Source organism: Manacus candei, unplaced genomic scaffold, assembly GCF_025592945.1.
Source record: "Manacus candei isolate 608988 ecotype Guabito, Panama unplaced genomic scaffold, ASM2559294v1 h1tg000005l, whole genome shotgun sequence".
Lineage (NCBI taxonomy): Eukaryota > Metazoa > Chordata > Aves > Passeriformes > Pipridae > Manacus > Manacus candei.
The window spans coordinates 22273991-22300145 of record NW_026138053.1 but is presented as its reverse complement, the minus strand read 5'-3'; the positions used below and the strand labels follow the sequence as shown (position 1 = coordinate 22300145).

Here is a 26155-nt window from a genome sequence, read left to right as displayed (position 1 = left end):
ACACTTGAAAGGTTTTATAGAGAGAGAATTTACTAAACTGAAAGACAAAACTCAAAAGAAATGGCCCTTCGTTGTGTCATATTTGCAGGTTGGAATAGAAACGAAGGTAACAAACAAGCTGTTACACAGAATTAGTTTCATGTCTGGCTTTCAGTGCAAGAGGACTGTCACAGCGTGTGCAGAGCCTCTGCTCAGCCACCGCTGCCTGCTCTCTGACAGATCTGCAATTACAACAGGGATGGAAAGAGAAGAGAAGGGAAGGGAAAGGAAGGAAAAAAGTCTAGACTGGAGAAAAGTCAACTTTTGCTTTACTGCTTTGTTGATTTAAAAAAAAATAAATAGATAAATCTGTCATTTCCCTAATTATTTCAAAGCTCTTTTTATATTCCTCCTCTTTAATGAGTTGCATTGCCCACCTTTAAACACTTGTGTGCTTTCTCAGCACAAACTTTTCCTAGACATTTTGTAACACTTATTTTTCTCCCTAAATTAAAATAGCAGAAACTTTGGCTGAGTTTCACAAAACACCCTCACAGGCTTACTCTACTGTCTTATGTTTACTTTGGTTCTATACCCAAATAGGCTGAGAAAAAAGAAAGAAATAGCACTGAATCTTCTTAAAAACTGCAATTGATACTTACTGCGGGGAAGGCTCGTAATGTTCTGATTCTTTTTCTAGTCCTTGCTCCCACAGCAGTGTCCCTGAAGCCAAGGACATGAAAATAAAAAAAATTCTTTGGGGTTTGGACCACGAGACTGTAGCCACCTCCCTCCACTAAAGCCTTTATCACAGAAGCGCTCGGTGCCGATTTCTTTTCACAAAATCTTGTTTTGGGTTTTGACCTTTATTTTAGCTCTGCTTAAAATGGGGTTGAAGGAATATTACAGTTTGACTCCTGTCAAAGGGATGGGTTAGAACTTAGGCTTTCTGTGCTTCACAAAGTCAGACTTTCCCCCCCTCCTCTTCTAATGGAAAAGGACACGCTAAACTGTCCAGGCAGGCTCATGTTGTTGCCAGGGATGTAAAATTCTTGTGCTTAAAGTGAATGAGCACAGAGGTACGATACTGTTTTTACACCAGGTATAAAATTGCCAGACACAAATCTGATTTAACAGAATATGTTTTTGAATTTAGTGTCACAATGCTTCCACTAGAATGCAGCGAACAATCTTTTCGAAAAGTAGCGATAGTCCTTGGATAAAGAGCTCCAGAGGTTCATCTGAAAATGCTTTATAGTTGGAAAGAGTCTTTAAAACAAAAAATTAGAATTGCCACAGCTCGTCATGTTGCTTCGCCGAGACTGCAGCAGCTGTTGAGGTGAGATGGAGTTGCCTTGGCAACAGCACATATTGTATAACAGTACCACACCACCATCAAACCAGTGAGGTGAGAAGTAGTTTAAAAGCATTACTAAATTTTTATGATACGTCTGCTACATTTTCAACCTTGTGGTTGGCTGAGTTTACCCAGTGTAGCCTTCCTGGAGCCCAGAAAGCTCAGCTGCTGAATGCTCTTTGGTGAAGAAAAGGGAGGGGGAGTCCCTAATTTGTGTTGTTTTTTTTTTTGTTTAAATGCTGAAGTTAAGCTGTCTCTAAATAACTGTTCTTGTTAATTAAGCTTATGCTCACAATGCAGTTATTGCTTTATATAAATTCATTGTTCTTTCCTTTTTATACTTTCTATTCCAAGCAAGCATGACTTTTTTTTCACTGTTTTGGGTAATGAAAGCAGGAGATATATAGAAAAATCTATTAAGACTTGGCAGAGAAGGCCCCCAAATGTGAAATCAGATGGATTTTATGGTTGCATTACAAATTTGGGCATTCAAATGGTAAGGTTTCTGTCTCTTGTGATGACACACAGGTACTGTGGTTTTTTTCCAGTTTGCTTGTTTTCCAATCCTTTGTGCTTCCCACAGCTGTTTAATTTAATAAAATATATAATCACTTCCCATCACACTGTTCACAAGGGATATCTGTTTGCTTACCCCTCCCTGTATATCATGGATTCAACTGGAGAACTGCAAATCTATTATTTATGAGACTAGTAGCCTCCAAGAGGTCTTTAAGGCTTTTTTTCTGAATTTATCTACTATCAAAGTATATGTCTTGGTGGAGAGATTGATCATGTAAATTTTTCACCTACCTTCACCATTATGCACTTCTGTTTGGTTCATTTTGACAAAGATTCAGATCCCCTTGAACCTTTTTTGAGTGGTGATTTTTAATGGCGTTAATTAGGCAAAAAATAGGAGGTAGGTTATTTCATACCTTTAAACTTAAATCTGAAAACAAAACAAAACACCCATGAACAAAAACATGGTATGAACCTTAAGCTGAGGGGGGGAAAAGCAGCAAGAGGAGCAAGTGTAGTGAAAACCCTGCAAATCACAACCACCTGGTTAGAGTAGTGAGTCCCGTGTAACTTAAAGAAGAACTGACTTCAGTTGCAGTGTTCAAAAAAACAAACCTGCAAGATGCTGCCCAAAGCACTAGTTAATAATTATTGCAAGCAGCTTGGAGCCAGCCCAGATTGTACAGGGCTGTTGGATCCTCTCATGGGTTTGTGCATACCACAGTGATTATTGAATGCTTTTCCAAGGTCCATTGTATGTTCTTCCTCCTGGGATTTGGTGCTTTTAGTGCTGAGCTGTGAAACTGTAACAAAGTTGTGTCCCAGCAGGTATGGTCTCGTTTCTGCTCTGTCTGAACTGGTTTGAAGTGACCTGTACAGACCTGAGTGAAATGGTTTCTTATGCTGATTGAGCTGTAGGATGTACTGTATTATTACTGTTATTCATAGTGTACTAAAGTGTTGGGGAGTTGCTGCTGCTGTTCTTCAGAATCAGAGGATGTTCCAAAGCATCTCTCCTGCTCAACTGTATTTCAGGCACCTGTGCTGATGAACTTACTAAAATTCAGGACTCACTACCGTGCTTGTAGCCCCTTGGAAACCAGTCTTCATTCAGTTCAGAGTTGCCATGCAGAATGATACCCTGCTGACAAAAAGCACTTTAGCAGGACTTCCTGCATTCTGTTCTCTTGTGTCCTTAACACAGGTGATGCTGTATTCACTCTTCCACTCCTGGTCAGTCCAGCAAAGGATATTTGATGTCTGTGGATTTTGAAGACAAGGAAGAAGAACTTGAAGTAATAGTGATGAGGAAGGGATGTTTCCTTTCAACAGGCTTTTAAGCCTGTTAAACTATCTAGTCCAAGCACTGCTTTGTTCCTAGCAGATGCAGTTTGTTGTGTGGTTGCTTGACACTTCATACTTATTTTCAGTTAGGCTGCATGGAGGCAAGTCTTAAAAACCAGTTATCAGTTTATAAATAAACCTCATTTTCCTAACATGACGTGGTTCTGCAGCCTTTGAAATAGGGTCTAGCTACAACATCAGAGGAACATGCATGTTACTGGAAGGCTGCCAGATGACCTCCAGGCTTTTAGTCATGGTGAGGAAGATTGTTAGCCCTTGGGGCAAGAAATGTTACAAGTATTTAATTTACAGTGCCAGTTTGGAATATTCCCTAGATACTCCTACAGTGCAAGTGAGAGTAACAGTCCTGTTACTGCTCTTGAGTTCAGCAGTAGGTTGGCAGTATTTGCATTTCTCAAACCTGCCCAGGTTCTGCTCTCATTTCGTGACAGACCCGCACATTCGAATGTATGTTTTTACCAGTAATCAGAATATGGCTGAGTTCTACTGAGCCATCTTTCTTGATTAATTACAAGTAACAGACTTAACAACTGTAGCATGTTTTTGGCTGAAACATTTTGTTAATTGCTTGTTTTAGTTGCTTGGGTGAGTGAGCTAGCCTATTAAATCTTCCAGTAGTTTTAAATAATAACTTCATTTTTGAAAGGTATTTTCTGTTAGCTGAGGCAACCAAATAATTTTCTTGGCAGTCAGAATACAACATACGTACCAAAGCAAAAACTATTAGGAAGGGGATCAGAAAACTGGTTGGTGTGTCAGGCTGTTAGTTGTCATGAGCATTTCTGTGTTCTGCTCAGAAGTTTTTCCTCCCTTACATCTTCGAAGGCAGTTTTATCCTGGTCTGCAGAGAAAAGGCATCACTAACTTTGATTTGTTGATTACCTGCCATTGGGGAATTGTATGGTAGATGTGCTCCTTTGTTCCTCTTTTCCATTTGTTTGAGGGTTCTCTTACTCATAGATCAGATCCTTAAGAAAATGGTATTTGAATTCATTCTGTCTCTCTAATGGCAAATGAGAGAGGCTGATATTTGAACACACTTGTTTTGGAAGAATTACCATAATGCTTTGTTTTACCATAATGTCCTTTCTCTGCTGGTACTGAGGGGACAGACCAGCATCTGCCCATGCTGTAGACAGAGCTGTTGGATCATGTACTGAATTGTTGCTTGTGTTTTGAGTCTTGCTGTCTGTCTGCCCCCTTGGTTGCCATCACCACTGGAGGTAACATCCCCTTTTCATGGAAGTGAATATTGCACTCCACAGCTCAGTGGATTCTGTCGTGGTGGCCACCTTGGTATATCTGACTGAAGGGGAATGAGAATATCCCTGAAATCTCATGTCTCTGAAACTTAATGCCATTTTCAGCAGGAATGGCAGTTACACTCTGAATGCCCTCACTGAAGCTCCCATAGATCCAAGCAGGAAAAGTCAGGCAGGAAGTGAATGCACACCCCACAACTCTGATAACACTGGCCTGATATCTGCTTCAGAGCACTGTGTGTGCCCTGTGGATGGAGACTGCAGATGTGCATGCAGTCTGTCTGCAAGAGCTTTGACTTGGCTACCTGGCTTCTGGGAATCCTGAACAAGTGACCAGGGCCCTTCTTTTCTAGTTAGGAAAGGTCTCCATGGGGTAAACAAGTATTTCCAGGGAGTGTTGTCATATGGTGTCTTAGCTGGCACACATCTATTTTACTGACTGCTAGAACATTGGGCCTCAACAAGATTAACACACTGAAACAGGCATAGAAAGAAATCATTTCAGCATGAATTGATGTACCCTTGTGTTCTGGTAAAATGAAATTTGTTGTTTTTCCCATTCGTGGAGACACTTAATAAGTGGGAGAGACTGGAGATGGCATGAGGATGGTAAAAAGCATCAGTGTAAGAGATGACAATGACTCTAGTCTAGAAATAAGGGTTGTATAAATAGGAATAATCTAGTCTAATTAAAATTGGATCAATCACTGCTACACGGCTGGGTGCAGTATCTCTTCTGTCATTTGTTTTTATATAACTTCTAGTCAATCCTTGGGTCCTTGGCTATTGATAAAGGTCATGCAAACAGACTAACTTTAATTACTGTGAGTGGCTTTTAAGCTCATCTCTTAGAAGATACATATTTCTAAGCATATCTAATGTGCTATCTGTTTATCTAAAATTTTTCCTTTTTATTTCCCATTTTTGCAATGCCCTGTTAATTTTATTGCCTGGCTAACAAGTGAGAAGTAAACTCAGGGTAGTGGTCTAAATATTTTGCAAGAAAGAATACTCTTGTAACTAAAACACGAGATGAAAAGTTAAAAGCTTTGATTTGGTTTCTGATTTTACTGTTTATCTTGTTGTTAAACTCACTATAAAGAGACACTGTCAACATCAAATCAGACTTCAGTCTGCAATTTTGTTATCTGTTAAATGTAAACAAAACTTTACCATAATGAAAAAGCTAAGGAAAAAATATGATGGGTTTCAACATTGTGTGTATGACAGCATTTTGAAAAGTAGCAATTCCTGTCCTGAATCAGATCAGTATGTTTGTCAAAGCAGCAAATGCCAGATGCTCAGGAGGAACTAAATCTAATAGACTGCTGCAGCCCCCACAGCAGACGGCTGGGCAGCATTTGGATCACTCCCTGGCTTTATGAAACTTTATTTTCCTTGCATGGGTTCCTTTTCCTTTTCTGATGCAGCTGGGGACATCCATAGGAAAGGATTCCTGGAATCACACTGAATTCTTCGTCTGGAGGATGCTTGGCATCAGTGGAGGTCATAGCTTAAGTATGTGCTTTGTTTAAAGAAACTTCTGTTTATCAGTTTTCACAGAGGAAATGCAACAGTCAGTGACTTGTTAGATTTCATCTTCTGTTTATGTTGGAGAAAACAATATTCACAAACATAGGAAATTAATGTTAAAGCTGCAGAGTGGTGGTTGGGTGCTTAGAGGAACAGGTAGAACCTTACACTACTGAATAGGGTATTGGTTTGTTTGTTTTAGATTAAAACATCAAATTAACGTCTCTGCTTGCAGACTCTCTCACCCATAAAATACTGTGCATCTTCCCTTTAAGATTTCAATTTAATAGTTAATGTTTATAGAGAGTGCAGAGATCCATTATGAAATGCATAAAGGAAAAAAAATCAATATTGCCTAAGCATTTAAATGTCCATGCTCCACAAGGGGTTAAAAATACTGCACATTTTTGGTAATGTTAGAAGCCCTGATGGGTGGAGTAGGCAATGGGCGTTTCAGTGTAGATGGTTTGCTAACCCTTTGCTGTGCAGCTGAAATACAGACTGAGACAGTGGCCAGCAAGAAAGTGGATTCTCGGGAAGCTGTGTTTCATTAAGCCTATTTTTAAAACCCTTTTCTGCAAGAGAAGTTTAGTGTTTGCTGCTGCAGGAGGAGCAAGAATTTTAATTATTTTTTAATCACTAGCTTTTTCTGGTAAATACTGTAGAAAAAGCATAGCAAGAACAGCTTTAAAGAGTTATGAAAGCTCATTAGCAACCAGTTGCCAAAATATCTGTTTCTACATACTCTACCCAACTTAAAATAATCAAATTATTTGAAAGGTGGTTTTTGTATCTGGTTTTGAATCTGGAAATAAGTTGATACAGACAGAGATTCACTGGACAGTTTAATTACTGTAATAAATTTGCAGTAAACCCCATGAAAATAATATTTTCTTTTTTTCCTGTGAAGATGGATACATCCTTACATAAAGAGAAGCTTGCTTCCTCCTTTGTCTCATTGTTGACAACTATAAATTTTCAGTTAGATCTTTGTAATGGCTAACTACGCATCAGAAATCCCATCGGTATGAAATACTATGGAAAGTGTGAGCATCCACAGAGGTGGTCAGTAAGGTATGCTGCTAACAGCAGAAAGTCTAGGCAGAAATGTCTTTTTATTACGCTTTTCAAAAATAGCCTCTGAAGATTCCACGCGGGTGCTTTGTGGGAGGGCATTCCACACTGCGGGAGCAGAACGAGTGCCTTTAGGCATCTGAGGTCAAAATGTGGGCAAGGACTTGAGACATTTGTAGTTGTATTTCTCCCTGCTTACAAAAAAAATTACTCAACAGTTTAGGGATAGTTTATATAGCAAGCTTAATTTGGGGATAACCAACACTTTATTGGAACAAGTTACAAGAAGCTTAGACTGCTAAGTTTTTCATTATTTCCAGAATGACCTTCTTTGCTGTGTACAATGCACAAGTTGCTGTAACCTTCATGTGAGACATGTGGAATGATGCTTTTCTACAAATGATTTGCCACTGAGATGATGGACCAACACCCAACTCTGCCAAATGGAAAGTTGAGTAGCTACTCCTGGGCTAGGCTGGTACCCAGCCAGGAGGGCATAAAGTAAGGCACGGTGCTTGATTTCCCAGAGTCTTGAGCCCTTTGTTTTTGGAGCAGACCCAGATGTTGACCTCTTCAGTGGAAGGTAAAGATGCCTCTGTGGATGGAGTCTCCTGCTCAGCTGGACTTGCTTCTGTTCTCTGGGTTTGGTTTGTACTTGCAGCTCATTCCGTAGAGTGGCAGTTCTCATGCTGGGTAAGCACAAGATGCTGTTGCCTTTCAGCCCCACACGGATAAGAAGTTGCCACTGATTCCTAGTAAATTGAGTTGTTTAGTTCTATGCTTAGAGCCCTTGTCTCATGTCCCCATCTCAAGCACCTCTGCCAAGCTGTGTCTAACACACCACCCCGAGCACCCTCCTGAGGAACGTGGCGTGGCAGCTGGGACTTTGCAAAAGCAGTTCTGGAGAGAAGGAGCTGGTGGATGCAGGCTGAGAGCATGCAAAGTTCTCTGCACTGGGGTAAAGCAGAGGGGAAAAGAGAATAGGCTTAAAATACAAAAACATTTGAGAATCTCAGGCTGTGTTTTCAGTGAAGATTGCGTGTCTTCTCATACAGCAAGGATAAGAGTTGCAGTGTAAATAGCAGAGTAAGAGAGGGGCTTAGTTCCAAGGAGCTCTTGTGCTTTTCAAGTCGAGTTTGCTGTTTTGTTCTTTCTATGTAATTTAGATAAGAGGCTTACACACATCAGTTGCATAATTTTTACTCTTATGCCTTTAAGATGTTGATTCAAAACCGAGGCACTTGAGAGAGCTGAGAGAATGGGGTGGGGGCTTAGCCAAACTTTGCAGTTTATACTAATGCTTAATTTTTTTTTAACTGAATTTTATTTTCCTAATATCTAACCTTAATTATTTTTACTGCTTCTTAGACATTTTAGTGAAGAGTAATGTAGAAGAAGAATTGAACACTGGAGCTTTCTCAACACAGCCTATTGATGTGTTTCCCCCTCAACCAAGCAGTGGGTTGGTTTTTTCCATAGTGTCTCTCTTAGTTAAAACATCTCATTATCATGAAGTTCTATACCATGAATCTCTATAGAGATCAATGAAGGTCCTGGTGGTGGTGATGTACATGTTCTTTGTTCCTCATTTGCCTTTGGGAACATTCTGTTGGCCTGTGTTCTGTGAACGTCTGTGTTGTGCCAACCCCACACCAGTACATGTGCTTTTGATATGAAAGATGACGCTTCTCCAATTATTTTCTGTCTGACTTCCTAAACAAGAATATAAAGATATGTCAGCTTTCCAGATGAATTATTCCATCAGGTCTCTGTTAGATCAATTAAGTAATAATTTTGATTCTGATTTAAAAATTTCTAGTTTTTCCTGCTTATTTTGTGTGCTATTAGCAAGTAAGTCCACAGGGAGACCTTAGAGCCCATTCCAGTACCTAAAAAGGGCTGCAGAGGTACTTTTTACAAGGCCATGGAGTGACAGGATGAGGGGGAGAGGTTTCAGACTGAAAGGGGGTAGGTTTAGATTGGATGTTAGGAAGAAATTCTTTGCTCTGAGGGTGGCGAGGCCCTGGTTCAGGTTGCCCAGGGAAGCTCTGTATGCCCCATCCCTGGAAGTGTCCAAGGCCAGGTTGGATGGGGCTTGGAGCAGCCTGGTCTAGAGGAAGGTGTCCCTGCCCATGGAAGGGGGGTTGGAACTGATGAGCTTTAAACTCCTTTCCAACCCAAACTGTTCTATGATAGACTTTTCTTTTGAAGAAGTGCTGTTTTGGGGGGTGGGGGCAGGAGTGTGTGTGAAGGCAGTGAGGATTTTCTTAAACTGCAGAGTAAGTTGAGCATTTGCAACCTAATTTAAATTAATTAGCAATGTGTTCTTAGGAAACTCAGCACCTGACATGAGTCAATTTTTGTGCTGAATGATCCAAATAATTAAATAATGAAGGTCTTTTTGGTAGTATTGTTCAAGCTGAGAGAATTTAGAATCCAATGGTAATTACAGTATAATTATTTTAGATTAAGGGGCATATTCCTGTTATTGTATATAAAATTTTCCTCCTTATCAGTGAGGAGAGAAAAATTCCATGATGTACTTCTCTTAAAGATGATTTTGTGTCCTAGTGTTCTGAAAGGATCTGGGATTTTGTTTATGCCTGCAGAAAATATCAGAGGTCACTGCATTCCCATCTTCTCTTACCTTTAAGGAGGAGGCAGTGCCAGTTCTGTAAGAGTGCAACGTACGGTTTCAGTCTGTCTACAAACAATCTGTGGCCAAAGTTGTCTTTCCATTCCTGTGGTTCCAAACTTGAAAAACGCTTCTTGCACCAAACGTCTTTAGCAGGAGATGTGGGAGGTGAAGGGGCAAATGGAAGTGAGTGCAAGAAAAACAAGGGCACTCTGGGTTCACCTGTAAATGCTCTGTGCAGCTGCCAAATGAATTTGATTTTAGACTCTAGTTTTGTGTTCTTAGACTAAACTGTATTTTTCCCCTGTCTGAAGTAGTTTCTCCCCCTTCCCATTTCTGAAGTGCAGTTTCAGGGCAGATTGAAATGTATTTGAGGTATTCTGTTTCCTTTAGGGAATGTGAATTTCTTTTAACTGTAAATTTTAGTGCTGTAATGTATTTTATTTAAATACACGTATGTTTAGCCTTGTCTATTGCCATGTAGTTTTTTCTGGGAATTACTGGTAATTATATAGTTTGGTAATGTGTTAGTATAAAGCCTCATTATTTCAAGCTATGTCAGTAAAATGTATTATTAGACATTTAAAACAAATCCACACTGGTAGACAATCTAGTTTTTGTAACCTTGGGAGTGTCCTCAAAGGAGCATAGAATGTTACTTCAGCAAAACAAATTAATTGAAACAGTAATTAAAATATACATTTAACTTGAGTAATGTGAATGCAAAAAATGGATTACAGAAAATCAAACTGCTGAATACGATGTTTCAATAGTTCTTGGGCAGACTCAGGATATTTTTAATGAATGTTTTATTTCATTATTTTATTTCAATACATTCGAGGCTTTTGGAGGGCAGAGGGGAACTAGCTGAAATGTTTTCTTTCTTTTATATTGTATTTTTTAAAGTGTGATGCATGAACAACTTTGCAATAAACTGTTCTCCCTGCTTTGATCTTTTGTCCTGAGAATGAGTGGAAAAAATGTTCGTCTAAATGTACTTTATTACTTTAGAACACGTTAAAAGATGATCCCTGATAATAGAATTAACTGTGTATGAAATGAGCTCATTGAGAGCTCATAAGATGGTTTACACCAGTAAGGCTTAGTTGTCTGAATTCAGTTTTCGGACTCAATCCTGGAATGACTTTATTTGTGAAAAATGATGCAGCTGGGGTTTTGATAGTTTGTTTCACTGTTATGGATTCCTTACTGAAATTCGAGTTTGTATGTATATTTGTGAGTTAGTTATCCTCTTTTTACTTAGATTTTTGTTGTCAATGTGCCGCTTTCACATTGGAGCAATCTCAGTATGTCAGTGTTCGAAAGCAGTTGTAACACATTTTTTCAGCAGCAGTTCCTTGTTGGTTGCAGTATCTGTAAAAGCTAATGACATTAAGGAGGAATGGGAGTATATCTTTCAAAGCACAAGTAACGAGTAATAGGAGTGTTTTGACATAGTGTTTAAAGAAAAAAAAAATGGAATTTGGTTTCCTGCCCAGAACTTTGACTGACTGTCTGGGAATTCAGTGCTGTATGTCAATGTTATGTAGAATTAGAGTAAGTACTCTGGAGTGACTCTCTACAAATATAACAGTGTCCTGCAAGTTTAGGGCCAATGAATTCATAGCCTCCAATATTTTGAGCCAGCATTGACCAAGACTTACATTGTTGAGGAAGTGCTGTGTTTCCTAGTAAATATTTCACTTTCTTCCAGAGAAGCAGTGGTTTTTAACTTTCCTGTCTGCAGTACAACTGTATACTATAAAAATTCAACGTTTTTGCAGGCGTTTCAACTTTCAGAGTTCAATACACCTTTTTTGTTGTCTTCTGTGTTTGCAATAATGTTGTTACCTCTTGCATTACCATTGTTTGTTTAGAGTTCTTAAACTCCTGGAGGCTTCCTAAGCCATTGTCCATTTTGTAGGTTCTTTGAAATAGCTGAGGTTAAGCATATGTAGACAGTGCTACTGGAGCAAAAATTTACAGCTTGGTTATTGAATCTTTAAAAATCTTATTTTCATAATATCATTTCACCAATGATAGCTATCCAAGCTGCACGTTGCAGATTTTTAGAGCATGATGAAGATAGTTCTTACAGCTATTTTGATCATTGGTTGGAGGTTTTTTTTCCTTAGGAAAGAGCTCCTTCCCTAATTGTGCTCTTGGGGAGTCCAACTGACAGTATCTTAACAAAGATGATTAAGTAAATGCAGGTGTTTGTCATCTTAACACAACTCCTAGTCTACACAATGGTGTATTCAATCTGTATTTTCCTCCCTAAGCAAACAGCATGAAATAAAAGAGGGTGTTAGGTATGAATCAGAGTAATACTTGATTGCAGGAATCCAGACATGGGAGAACTGGAATTCTTTAAGGATGATGTTATTTTATACAGAGGAGAAATGACATATTTTTAAATGTCATTGCAAGAAAAGACAAGGTTTGGCATTAGTCTGGATTGGAAGAGATATGAAGAAAAGTAGGAAAACAATTAAAAATGTCTTTGAATTATTAGTAAGGTTGTTATTTTGTGATAGTCAGAGAATATATCTGCAAGATTCTTTATCTGGCAGTTCCTGAAGACCTCATCCACCATGCAGAAGCAAGGAAAATGCCTCCTCCTCCCAGGTGCTGATACTCTTGAGAGATGAGATGTGCTTGTTGCTCACGGTGATGGTGATAGTCTCTGGTTGACTGGGAGTTTGTTGCTGCTTTGCTGGAAATTAATCTGGCAGCCAGAAGCATGACAGATGTTGTCTTCTGACTTGAGCACCCCACTCCCCCTAGTGCCCCTCACAGTGGCAGTCCAGCTTTGTTCCCAGGTCTGGGTTGTGACAGCACACGATCTGCCTCTTAGCAGAAGCCGCTGGCTGTCTCCTCCAATGTGGGGAAACTGATACTACATAACTGAAGATGTGCTGGAAGTTGGTGCTTGCCAAGTGTTTAATTTGCCTGTTTCTTAGCCATGTGCTCTTCTCTAGCTGGCTGCAAACATAGCTTTGGACGATCTGTTATGATGTGGGCATGGTCTGCTCTGAGCCTGTGGGAGACGTGCCAGCGGTGACAAGGATGGACAGTCTCTGAGGCTTTGGTGTTATGTGTTATCCTGTCCCTGTGGTTGAGCAAGGGCACAAAGGTGAGCTTGTATGGAGCTCACAAAGGTGATCTGTCATTAAATCAAGTTCTGCCACCACGCAAAAGGGCAGTGATAACACTTGAACAGTCCGTGGTTATTTCCATTCGAGGATGTCTCTGTCCTTCCAGAGGTGCTGTGTAAGCTTCCCCAAACTGTGGTGCCTCCTGCTGACATCTGCCTGACTTCACCACCTGCTGTGGTGTTTAGAGGGAGCATGTGGCCAAGGCAGTAGAGTTTGTCCCTCTGTTTCAGGTGTGTGCTGTTAAGGCATTCTGTGGGTGATGCTGGAACAGGACCTGTTTTTTCTGTGTTCTGCTGCAAGTGAACAGCTGAGCAGCACAATCAGAATGATTAGCAATGTGTCTGGGATCCTTCATGGTACACAAAACAATGTGCTGTTATCAGGAAAGAGCTGCTTGGGAGCAAGCAACTCTTGGTCATTTGAATTTAATATGCAGCACCTGCAGGTTGAAAACTACCATAATTGACATACTCCCAATGGTAGGAGTCAGTAGTAGACTGGCACTGCCTGGCACCTTGCAGGCACTTTTTTTAATGGCAATACCTTTGCTGGAGCAAGTCCAGAGAAGGGCAACAAAGCTAAAGAAAGGTCTGGAGCACAAGTCTGATGAGGGGTGGCTTAGGGAGCTGGTGGGGCTCAGCCTGGGGAAAAGGAGGCTCAGGGGAGACCTTATCACTCTCTACAACTCCCTGACAGGAGATTGTAGCCGGGTGGGGATGGTCTCTTCTCCCAGGTAACAAGCAACAGGACAAGAGTAAATGGCCTCAAGTTGCACCAGGGGAGGTTTAGGTTGGATCTTAGGGAAATTTTCTTTTTTTCTTGGATGTTCTACTAACCTTTTTTTCCACATTCCCATGCCCACATTGGTCAGGTTCCTTTTTCTGAGTTATTGTTCAGGGTTTGCTTTGATGAAATCTGCAATCCCCATTCACGTTCCTGTGCCTACTGAGGCAGGTGATGTACATTCAGAAGCAGCTTCTGTCTTTAGTTAACAGAATAGAGACAATTTAAGGTCAGTTTATTGAACAGCTTTGGCTATGAGCTTCAGGAGCATTTCAGTCTGGGACAGCTTCATGGAAAGTCTTCCTGATGAATATTTCTAGGGAGATTTCAATCTAATAGCTATTAATTTCCAAGGACAGAGGGTTGCAGGTTTTCCTACACATCGCTGTAATTATTTTAGGATATCTTCTTAACATTCTGAGACATCTCAAAACCTTCCCTTGAAGATTTGATGGCATTAGGTCACTTAACATTTGAAGGTAATGCTCTTGATATAAAGTAGAAATAGTATTTTGTGATTATGGTGTATTCAGGTTTTTTTGTGGATTTAATATAGGAACATCCCCAGGGCTACTTATTTTATTAAAAACCGAGATATATTGTTATGATAGAGTAAGCAGGTGGTTTTTTTACTCTTTTCTTATAATTCAACAGTTTTCCTTTAAAGAAGTTAAGAAACTGGACATATTATGTACAGCAAGGAAGGAGATAGTTTCAGACAGTTGTTTCAGAAGTTAATGTTTTCCATGATCCAAGTATCTTGGCTTGATTTAAAAAAATAAAAAAGAAAAAAAGCATGAAAAAAAATCTGAAGTGTACCTTTCAAAAAATGCTGCTATAAAAAAAATAAAAAGGAGGGGTGGTAGGGGAGAAGTCTTGACACCAGAAGCTCTGTCACAGCAGAGTTTCTCTCGGATGTCTGGAAAAAGTCTTATACTTCTGGGATGCTTTCCAAAATATTTTCAGTGACCATTGCCACAGGCGTGAACTTCTTAATGCATTTTGCAGTAATCTGCACCACAGTAAAATTGATTACTGTCTGAAAGCTTTTCATGATAACAAGCAAGTAGGGCAGTATAAATGCCATGAATTAATTTGCCTGTGTGCATTATGTTGCATCTTCAGGAGTCTTGCAGAGACAGATGTGTCACCTCAGGAAAATCCTACTTAATGTTTTTTTTTTTACATAATTATGTAATTGCATATTTTCTTATTTGAATTTTAGTAAAAAGGATTCTGCTTCCTCACGAGGATGCAGTGTCTCTCCAGATACTTCAGTTGGTACCCAAGGAAAGATATCTGGTGGCTTCCTGAGTTCGAGCTTTTCTAGGATTCACTTTATAGAAATTGAAATGCATACAAAAACCAGAAGACTTTTAAGAAGTGCCTTTCCAGCAGAGAACAAGGGTGCCGTACCAAAGGTGCATCTTCTCCATGTACCTAACAAGGAATTTCAGGAAGCTTATAAATGAGAGGTTCTCTTTCTATGTACAACTTAAGGGAATCCAGGAAGCTGAAAATACAGTTCAACTTACTGGTTTTTTCCATATTATCTTAGTATTCCTAATGCAAGTGATCACTAGAACTGGAGAAGTTCATCCACCCAGACCATCACCTTCTCAAGATTGAAATCTGAGCTACACTGCCATTCAAAGAGAGTAGGTTTTAAGAACTATGTTTTTTTCTGTAAATAAAAAAATCCCACCACTAAAACATATATGTGTGTGCATATACATAAATATTTTTATACACACACATATATGTGTAATAAGCAAAATTGTAAACTGCATGAATGAAAAGCTGTACACTACTGAAAAAAGCTGGATCTTGCAGACACTGGGGTGTCCTTGTCCCTCTGTGCCCTCTGCCAGCACAGACATCCTGCACCGAAGCCCTTCATCTTCCACTATCGCTCCCACAAACCTCTGTGGTTGTTGGATCATCTGCAGTAGGTGAAGAGGAAAAAAATAAAAACTTGAGCACCAGTAGAGAAAAACAAGCTGTCCTAAACAGGCTTCATTGCAAGGGATAAAAAGGTCAAAGGATACTTTTTTCCCCCCTCTCTACCTTCGGATCAGCCACTAGACTCATCCAGCAGAATTTTTCCAGACTGTCACTGGTTCATCAGTTGGGGCTTTCTCTCAGTTTTAAATGCCAGCACCACTTCAGTTCAGAGGAATTGCTGGCTTCTTTCCCAGACAAGATTTCCCAAATTCAAAATGACCTTTCAAGATCCTAACTAATAGGAGCTAAACAGAGATTTCCTCTTCATCGGGCTCTTTCTCAGATTGATCCTTTTACTGACAGCACAGACCGGTGAAAGACCAACCCTTCACTTGTGATAATAAACACCTCTTTTGGGGAGGGGCAATCTCAGATCACATTGATTTTGTTGTATATTTCAGAAACTATTACTCTTCTGTTTGATGCACTGATTATGTAAAGGCACAGGGAGTACCAGTGAAATTACTGGATTTCTTTTTTTTTTTATTTATTTATTTAATCCTGCCATTCAGGCTCTGCATGAATGCAATGGAATACCTACTCAGCCACCCCAATTATTGAGGGAGATGAGAGATGGACAGTGGAAAAGATGTTTATCTGGGTACCATAACATGGGCACTGCTGTGCAGACACATCCCCATGGAGTTAGCTTGGTGCAGCAGGTTTGTTAGCTCCCACTCAGGGGCAAGCTTGCTGAGCACTCTGCAAGGATTCTGTGCCCTCCAGGCAAGGAGAAGGGGGAATTTGGGGCTGTCCAGCTCTGAGCAGGTGGGCTGTGTGGTTTTGCTCTGATGGGTGCTCCAGAAATGCAAGCAGCAACTTCATCTCCCTAGAAACCCTCAGTTAGAGTTGGAAACCTGTGCTGCAAAATAGTGATGTACAGATAGCCTTTACTGATGTCCTTCTGCAAAGTCTTCAAAAGCAGCAGGATAGTAAACTCCTTTCAAGAAAGACACCAGTGATCATTTCTTGAAAGAATGAAGTATTTCAAATATGGAGTTGTGAACTCTTGTGGTTCTGTTCCTGAAGAAGTTTGGGCAGGAGGAAATTGCAGAAACAAATATAATACTGGTTCTTATGAAAGAAAAACATGGTGGGAAATGAATGATAAGACCAGACTAAGGACTGATTTAACATTAGCATCAGGTTTAGTCCCATAGTTGAATTCAGAAAAAACAGCAGAGATATAACAAGCCTCTTAAGTTTTTTTAATAATATGTTGTGGGAAAAGATACTAAAAGATTGGGAAAAAATTGCAAGTGTCAGAAGTATGCATCATTACCTAGAAAAGATAGTACAAATGCAAAATATAGAAAGATAATAACTAAAACCTGAAATAGCTTGATTCTATCATTAGATCTTTCTTTTTTCAGCTACAGTTTCAGCTTTGATTTGTATCAGTAACTCATCATTTCAACCATGGCAAAAGATAGAGACTTTTAACACTGAAAGAATGTAAGGTTTGATATTTGTGCTCTGTGCTGTATCCTCTGTTCTTCTGACAGTCTGGCTTATCACCCTGAACTGCTGTCACATTTTTGTCTTGAGTTTTTCAATTTGGAGTTGACTGTGGAAGACTAAAGGGAGAGGTGCATAGATGGAAGAAACATGTTCTTCTCATCTGCAACTTATTAAGTATTCTTTTGCTGTACTTTTCATAAAAACATTAGAATATTTATGTATTCATTGTTTTGCTGTTAAAGCAGCTCCTTCTTCATTTTATAGACACGTTAAGAGTTATGTTTTCTACAGCTGTACCCAGGAGCACGTTCAGGCCTCAATCCCACACTAAGTTGTCTCTAATAAAATAACTTTCTTTGTTTTTCTTCAAAATTTTGCAGTAATGTATGAGAATATCATGCTTCATTTTTCATGGTATGCTTTAAAGCCAAATGTGGGGAAGCAGAGACCATTGTGAAGATGCTGCGTGGCTTTCTCAACTGAGAGAGAAATAGAAACGCAGTCAAATTCTCTTGAGTGTATTTAAGGTTATATGGTTAACTCTTGGATATTGATTTAAAGGTATTGATATAAAGGTTTCTATGAGGCATCTTAAGAGTTTGCACTTTCATCAGAGTAGGCTATTTGCACTGCCAGTGAGAGCTCCTGGGTGTAAACAAGTCTGAGCCTTTCCTTTTTGGGAGTAAACAGGCACAGACTGCTGGTATTTCCGTATACTTCCTATTATTTTTCTTCTTTCTTTAATATAGATCACTCTGGCTCAGCAGGTTCACAAGACACCACTTCTTGTGTCTCTGTAAAATGCAGGTACCGATCTGACCATATAATATAGTACAGTACTATAGAACATCTTTCTTTTGGGGATTATTTTCTGCCTCTGCTGCCTTAAGTGCTTTACCAAATAGCTGCTTGGCTTTGGTGTTCCACCTACACATTTTAGTGCCCTGGTTGCAGAATACCTTAACAATGCCCTGCCTTCAGTAGCTGCTGGCAGAAACAAGGTCGAGCCAGCAGCTACTGATGGCAGGGCATCGTTAAGGTGTCCTGCAATCAGGGCACTAAAATGCATTGTCAGGTAAGTATTAGCCCCAATCTGTTAATGTGCAAACAAATATAGAGAGTAGTACAGTGCTGGTCTGGAAATCTAGTTCAGAGGCAGAAATGCCAACCTTTTTCTCTGCTGTTCCCAAGCTTTATTTGAAAGCTGTCCTTCTTCAGTTTATGATTTTAAAGCAGTTTGCTCTTTTGGCTCATTAATGCCTCATACTAATGGCAGAGGCCTTTTGTGGATACCTACATTTGCTGTCAGTGCATGGTAAATACTCTTGGGGTTTGTACTTTCAGTACAAATGATGCAGAGAATGAATCCTGCTGTGCCAACTATTACAGTTTTTATTTGTGCCAACTATTCCAGTATGGCTTCCTCTTTCAGTTGGGAGCTTGATTTTTTGGAACTTGTGGTCCCCACAGTCCCCATAGACAGGTTTTCATTGGTGTCCTGACCCTCCATGTGGAAGCTGGTGTTCTAAAAAGTTAGGAAGCGGTGAGCAAACCAGCCCAATTCTCCTTGACGTAACTGAAAGTGTGATTAGGCCAACATGAGCTCAGACCTGCCTTTCAGAATCTGAGTATCGTGTGTTTGAATTGTCCTGCACAAACTTTCCTGCTGTTTTCTTGGGCAGTAGAGTCTGTCCTCTGGCTGGTGCTGCACTGTAGCCATCCTGAAGTGACAAATAAAAATGACAATCACCTTTGATGACTGGAAGAAGTTGAAGTAATTTAACAATCTCTTTTCTTTGAAGCAAAGTTAGCTGACATTGTGTCCAAGGTTTTTTTTCTACTGTTCTGACTGAGCCTAAAAGTTCCAAAAGCAGAGAACAATTTTTGAAGCGGTTTCTGCCCCTGGCTGAAAATGCAATGGAGTTCATTAGCCTGGAAGTGCTGGCTGAGTCCCTGCTGGGGGAAGGGGAGCTACTCTTGTATTTTTTGTATCCCATGTGCCATTTTGGACTTCAGGAGTATTTATTTTTAGTACATTTAAACACTGCAGAAGGAAGGGGCAGTTGTAATATGGCATATTTACATCATGCTGTCAGTTCCTGGCAGCTTACTTGCCTGTTGGAGAACAGAACTAGTCCATTAAGGATGTGAGTGCTACTTAGGCCCAGGGGTGGTGAAAACATCGTCTCCAGGGTGGGAAGGCTCCCCAGGCCAGCAGGTTAGTTTGTTTTTCTAAGGTGGAGTACGGGGAATTTTTTTTTCATGTCACAGGAACAGGAATGGGCCATGCTGCCTCCCACTTTTTCCTTCTTCTCCTCTACTCTGGAAAAAGAGAGGCAAAGTCTCTACGTGGGATCAGCATGTGCTGGTTTTTCCCCTCATGTCACGCTTAAGTTCTCTGCCCCATTATAAAAATAAAAATCTATAAATAAAAAAGAACAAATGCTGAGTGGGACAAACTGGACCCACAGTTATGTGCATGTAGTCACTCATAGAAGTGTGCCTAGCCCCATTCCTTCCAGGCTTCATGCATTCCCTGTTTCTTACCCTGTCAGCCTCTTAGGAGGGGAAACATGCACAGATAGTCCTGGCTGAAGCTTTTTTTGCCCTATCACAACATAATATTCATTGAGCTTAGGCTGAAATGTTGTTGGGCTCATCTGCTGTTGAATTAGCTCGTTCTCCATTTACGTATATTTTCCCCCATTTGGGGTGAGGGGAGGGGCGCAAAAAAATTGCAATGAGTTTTGCTGCCACACTTTAATGTCATAGTAATACCTTTCTCCTGGAATTAGGCAGTATTTAGCTCTGATCTCTCATATGTGACATGCTGTCTCTGTTTGCCTCCAGCACAGGCACCCTATGATTTCCTTTTCTTGGAAACTGCCCTGTCTCAGCATGTGGGTAGGAGGCCATGTAAATAAATACCAACCACTTCTTAGCCTTCAGTAGGCATTTCCTTTTTCCTGGTGGCTGCAGAAGAAACACTTTCTCACAGTTTGGCATCAAACATTTATATAACTTTGTTGCTTGTGGAACTTTTGTTTAGACAATCAGATTCTTGGTATAGTTTTTTAATCAGTTTCTATTTTTATTCATCCGTGATTGCTTGGTTTGCCAGTAAATAATGTCTGTCAGAACAAACACTTCATCAGAAACTTCTTGAATTTTTTGTAATTGAGTAGTAAATCATTATAAGCATATTCTGTGATACCGAAAGGTAAGTTTTAAAGCAAAAAATTGAGCTTATCTAGATTTTTTTTTCTTGATTATGATGGAATAAATCAGCCCAAATGGAATATTTCTGGAGAAAAAGTACTTTTTGTGTATAACTTCTCTTAGATTTTTGAAATAGAATACAAAGTAACTTGCATTGCCATGCAGTCCAGCTTTCAACTGAAAAACATATTTGCTTATAATACAAAGTTTAATGTATGAATTTATATACTAGAATATTTTTCAAGTGTTTGTCACTTTGTCAAGGCAGCAAAGCTAAAATGCTGTCAACACTATTTAGGACATAAGTTAATAACAGCAAAATCAATAAAAATCAGTATTAGAAGGCAGTGTACTTCTAATTTTCATACATAAATGTCTGATCTGCAAGTTCTTTATTTAGCGACTTTTGCTATTATTTATTTTTTATTGGTAAGTTATGAGTTTACTTTGCTTAGTTTTATTTATCTCAGTGGTAATACTCACTGAATGGATGACAGTGCAGTGTCCTTTCAGGGACAGCCCCCAAGCTTCAGAGACCATATATTCCCTGGAAGTAGAATATAGATATGAACTCTGATAAGCAGCTGTAGAGTGGCACAGAACTAGACTCCTTCATGGCAGTTGTTGTTAGATGAGAGGGTGAGGAATATACGTATGTGTGAGCTTTTGTGAGTAATAATTTCTAGGACGGCTAAGCCAGAGGTAGTTCGAAAATCCATCAGATACTTTTTGTGTTATATAGTGAATTTGATAACTTTTGGATTCAGAAAACAAGACAGTAGAAGCCATGCTTTTCCAGAAGGCTTTTGAAATATGCTTTTTCCTCTACTGAGGCCTGGTATGAGGCTGTCTAGGAAAGTGAGCTGTTATTGGACATGTCACTGTGTTTTTATAGTTTCACTCTTAAGGCCTTTCTCATCCAGTTTAGTTTTGCAATCTGCTGAAGCTTAGCCAAGTTGAATTGCATCTGCCCTCCCAGAACACACAGCCTAGTGAGGCCTCCTTCCAGTTCTGTGCACTGGAAGTGACTCCAATGTATTTCTTCTGGGAAACATGTATTGAGACGAACAAATCCTAGTTTGGATTGTCCCTTTGTCCTGTTTTGTGGCAGACAATAAACCGTAATCCCATGCATAGTTCTTACTTGAGCCAAGCCCCAAAAGGGATATCCCAGTCCAGAGTACTCCAGCAAGGGCAGTGGTGCTGGACTCTACAGCTGGCTCTGCTGGTGGCTGGGAGGGACGAGTCAGCATTGCTTCATGATGGCAGATAAGGGACCAGAAAGGAATCCAAACGTCTCCAGCTTTGGTGAGTTACTGAAATTCTGTAGAGCCATTGGGTAGCCAAATTCACAGGAACTCCATTTAGTATCCACAGCACAAATTCCAGGGCATAAAGCCTCTCCCCACTCCACGGCTGCCATGGTAAAGGCACCAGCCTTAACAGTACTTTAATGGCTTTTAAAAGCTGTTAAACTGTACCCTTGTCTGCAATGTTACTGTGATGTGCAAGACCAGCATGAGGGTAGGGGGGATGCAAATGTCACCCCTCTTGTCTTTGGATCACTTCTATTTAGCATCAGGTGCGTTGGCCAAGCAAAATGGAGGAGTTTGCTTCGGTTTATCCATCAGTGCAAGGACTTCAAGGAAGTTTACCATAATGGAAACAGCTAATAAGCTGAGGGCTTTTTTGTTCTTACATGATTCATTAGCTCAGGAGTGTTACTAGTCCTTAATTGGGAGTGACAGGAAGGAAGGAACTTAGAAAAGGTGAAATTACAGTGATTGTGCTGTAAATGAGGGTTGTGATGAAACTGCCCAAGGAGTTGGCTCCAGCAAGAGTTAGTAGATCATTCCTATTTGGAGAAATAAGATGGTTAGATTAGAGTCTGATCTTGTTTTTAGATGATACATATAAAACCTTGATAATAGTATGATTTTGATTGATTTGTATGGGGAGGTTGTATTTTTCAGTGAAGGAATGAAAATTTACTGGTTGGCTCATCAAATGCCACCCTAAATAATTAATAAGAGTAATTCAAGGTAGAGATTGATTTTATGTTACTGGTTACTCCAGTTGCTATGCAGGCATGGTAGAAGAGTTTTGTATTGATCAGACACATTTTAGTAAAGTCTGACCCTTTCCTTTTTAGAATTCAGAGGAATGAAGAATAATAAATGTAGATGCTTATGTGTTTGATGTGGAATATTTGTAATAAGAAATGTTTTAAAAGGGCCAGTGAAAAAACAGAACTGAAATTAAGGTTTCATCTCTCTTGCAGGTATGTCTGTGAAAGATAAGCAGACATTTAAATTTTGGGTATTTCCTTATAATAGCAAATGTACCAAGGTCATTACCAATTAAACAGAGCTTGCTGAGATCAGGCTTTTTTGAGACTTCTCACATATTGTTGTTTTAATCTATTCTTTTCTAGGAGAAAGAAAAGAAATATATGCTTCCTTTGGACAACTTGAAAGTGCGAGATGTTGAAAAGAGCTTCATGTCGAGCAAACATATCTTTGCATTGTTTAACACGGAGCAGAGGTGAGAAAATGTGCTATTCTGGAGATACTTCTATAAAATTATTATCTAGCTGAGCATTTTAATAACTGTAAGAGCAGTTCTGGTATTTCCACCATGTTGAATACACAAGCATCTCGATATTCCTGATTTATCTGCTTCTTTGCTGTTGCATAACCATGGGATGAAAGGTTAGTGTCCTCCCAGCCACTCGTGGGGGGAAACAAGTCCATGATGAGTCATGTCGTTCTTCCGTATGGCTGAATAATCATCTCCTGATCCTATTTTTGTTTTCTTTGGCAATCACCTAGGCTTACCAAAACATTCATGACTTCTGTACCTTGTGACCAGATTCAGCTGGAGTAAATCACAAAAGCATCATTGCTTTTCACTTTCTCCAGTGGAAAATCTTGCCTGTCTTTAATCTTGGGAGTCACTTGATTGTTTGTTTGGGTTTAAACACTGCTGAATGGAGAGTGAACCAGATTCCTCCACTTCTCCAATTAATAGAATCTTTGGTTTTGTAGTTTTTGCCCTGCACTTTTCCTTTCAGACTTCATCCTCTGATTTAAGTAGTGTGGGTGCCCTATGGGAGCCTGCTCCTCATGCACAGCCAATTCAGGTTGCTGTGCACAAATAAGGCAAGGAAACGTGACAAAAGATGTTCAAGTGACCTGTAAATTTTTTTGTTTTACTGAGGAGGAGAGTTGCATGTGTAGCTGTCTCAGTGGAATTGCATTTTTGCAGATAAGGGACATTTTTGCTAAGTTCTTTTGCAGGAAATTAGGTAAAGTAGCATGGATAGATGTCTTTGTTTTCCTCTTCTCTTCTATGTCCCTTCACACCTGCTTCTCCCTCACATCACTAAAGCTTGGCAATACCTTCAGGTGTTCAAGATGATGAGGGCTGGATGTCCCTGCAGAGCCAGCTGTTGTTGCTCCTGAACTGGCTAGAAATAGTGGCCAGAACTTTCAGAAGCAAGAAATGCCCCTCCCTCCTGCAAAGCAAAAGCAAAGCACGGGGTTTCTGGGCTGTTAGGTTTCTGCTGGCCCCAGAAATGTGAGGGTGCAACTTGAGTCTGGCTTTGAACTACCCATGGAGGCACTGCCTGTGTCTGCTGACACCTCAGCCAGCCTGGACGGGGACATGGTCTGCCGGGAGATGCCCTTTGAAAGTATGTCACACACATACTAGCTGGGAATAAGATTTCAAACACTTGACCACTTGCATTTCTGAAGCACAGAAAAAAGCTCTGAAAAACTTGTTATGTTTTTAAAAAACATACATGATTTTCAGATGCTAGAAATGCATGTGATTCTGATTCTGCTGTAGATACATGTGAATCATCCTGGTGTTGCACACACGTCAGTCAAGAAAGGTAACTACCCTGGTGGCCTGATATCAGTTGTACATATTAAGTTCCTTCCATGAGAAATTTGTTAATTTTAGCTCATTGTTTCTCCTTTGATTTGGCTAATGGCTTTGAATATTGTCGTTGTCTTAACTGCTTGAAAGTCTTGAACTGCTGTGAAAATCCAAGAGAAGCATGCATTTCCATTGGCAAGTTTGGGATTTATTTGGGTGTTATATAGCTGGACATTCACATTTTCACTTGATCTTTATACACACTGGACAGCAAGGATTTCAAAATCAGATGTCTAAAATGTTTGCCATGTCTGCAATAACCCTGCCCCTTTGGGCTTGGAGTAGCAGCCTCTGCAAGCTGCTCTAAAAACATCCTTACATCTTCATGGGCATGTTAAGACATGACAGCACAGCAGTATGATGACAAAATACCTTTGCCTTAGGAGAGGCAGTTCATGGAGACAATCTTCCAGCTTGAAAGGAGGCAGAAGTTGGTTTTGAAGAAATATTTATTGAATTCCAGTTACAACAACAATTTCGCTGTTACTGTAAACCAGCTGATTTTTGATATTTCTAAAACTCTGCCTGCTGGCTCACATTGGTCAAAACAAGATTAGTATTACTTTCCACTGTCTCCTCAATTCAGAGATGTGTCAGTAGAAGCAGGAATATTGGTTCTCGATTAGAGACTCTCTCCCCTATCCCAGATTCTTAGGGAAACTAAAACAGGGAATCGATAAAGATATGTTGAAATAAGGAGTCTTGTTGTTTTATTTTATGGTGACTTGTTGATTCCTGGTTTCTGATGGGGGCGTGTGTGTGAATTTGGTTTGCCTTTCAAAATTCATGTAAAAAAGCAATGTATTTTCTGATTGGGGTTTTTTTGTTGGGGGGTGGTGGAGTGGTTGTTTTTTTAATTAAAAAACCTTAGCAACTGAAAAAGAAATCAGCTTTCAGAGTTTGCCCACTGAGGGTTCTGGTTATGGAAGCATTTTGCTATTAAAGATGTAGATTGTTAAAGAACAAAGGCAAAATCATCTGTTCCAGCTTCCATGATGGCATGGAGATTATTCTGTATCTCTCCCCCCCCCCCATAATTTGCAGCATTTTTTTTTCCTTGACTGTCCAAACTTTCTTAATGTTCAATTAAGTTATTTTAATTTCCAAGTAAAATCCCTTTAGGAGAAGGATTTTAATAAACTTGTTCTCTTTTTCATTCCCAGCCCCTCACTGCATAGGTATTTGCCATATGTTTCTGATACTGTACATTTCAATAGTTTCCTGGATTATGCACTGCATTTTTTCCATTTATGAAAACCTTTCCAGCTCTAAAATATAGTTACCAGGAAAATACTCCTTTCACTGCATAGAAGGAAAAACCATCTTGAGTTAGCTGAGACCTGGGGATAGATGCAGAAGGAAAATTAACAGTATCTGTCATTTTGATTTACTGCAGAAGTCAACAGTTCTCTGACAGGAATCAAATGTGACTGGGTAATGTAGAGTAAATGGAGACTGTGACGATTGATTTCACAGTGAAGATAAATTCTCATGAAATGAACATAATTGTGTGTTTATGAAAAGGCTGTGTTGTGAAATAATGAAATTATTTTCCTGTTACTTTCTAATTAAACCTAAAAAAAAAAAAAAAAAGTGAGAGGGAAAAGGAAAGCTCTTGGCCTGAAACAGATACAGCATTGGTTAAAGAACAGGAGATTAGGTTTGTTTTTCAGCAAAAATAATTAATATGTTTAAAGTTTTTGAGTAGCCTATCTACTTAATTTATAGACACTATGGAAGCCTTTGCAGATGGATTCCTCTAGTTTACTTACCTTAGAAGTGCTAGATATGAAAACAAAGTAAAGTAGAGTGAGTGCCCTGTGATTCCTGGGTAATTTTTGGCCATGTCCATCTACACGAG

General features: G+C 39.7%; 1 protein-coding gene across 10 annotated transcripts in view; it reads left to right on the top strand.

Moving 5' to 3' along the window:
* Positions 1-26155, top strand: part of DNM3 (dynamin 3) — a 169927-nt gene that overhangs the window by 81070 nt on the left and 62702 nt on the right. For 9 of the 10 annotated variants that reach the window (XR_007907506.1, XR_007907505.1, XM_051805931.1 and 6 more), the window contains one exon: positions 22784-22893. Coding sequence is in view for 8 of the 10 variants with exons in the window: in XM_051805931.1 (XP_051661891.1) it covers positions 22784-22893 (110 nt within the window). In the remaining 2 variants the exon portion in view is untranslated. Of the gene's footprint in view, positions 1-15223; positions 15321-22783; positions 22894-26155 lie in introns of those variants that run through there. The other variant, XM_051805967.1, reaches the window with a different exon arrangement.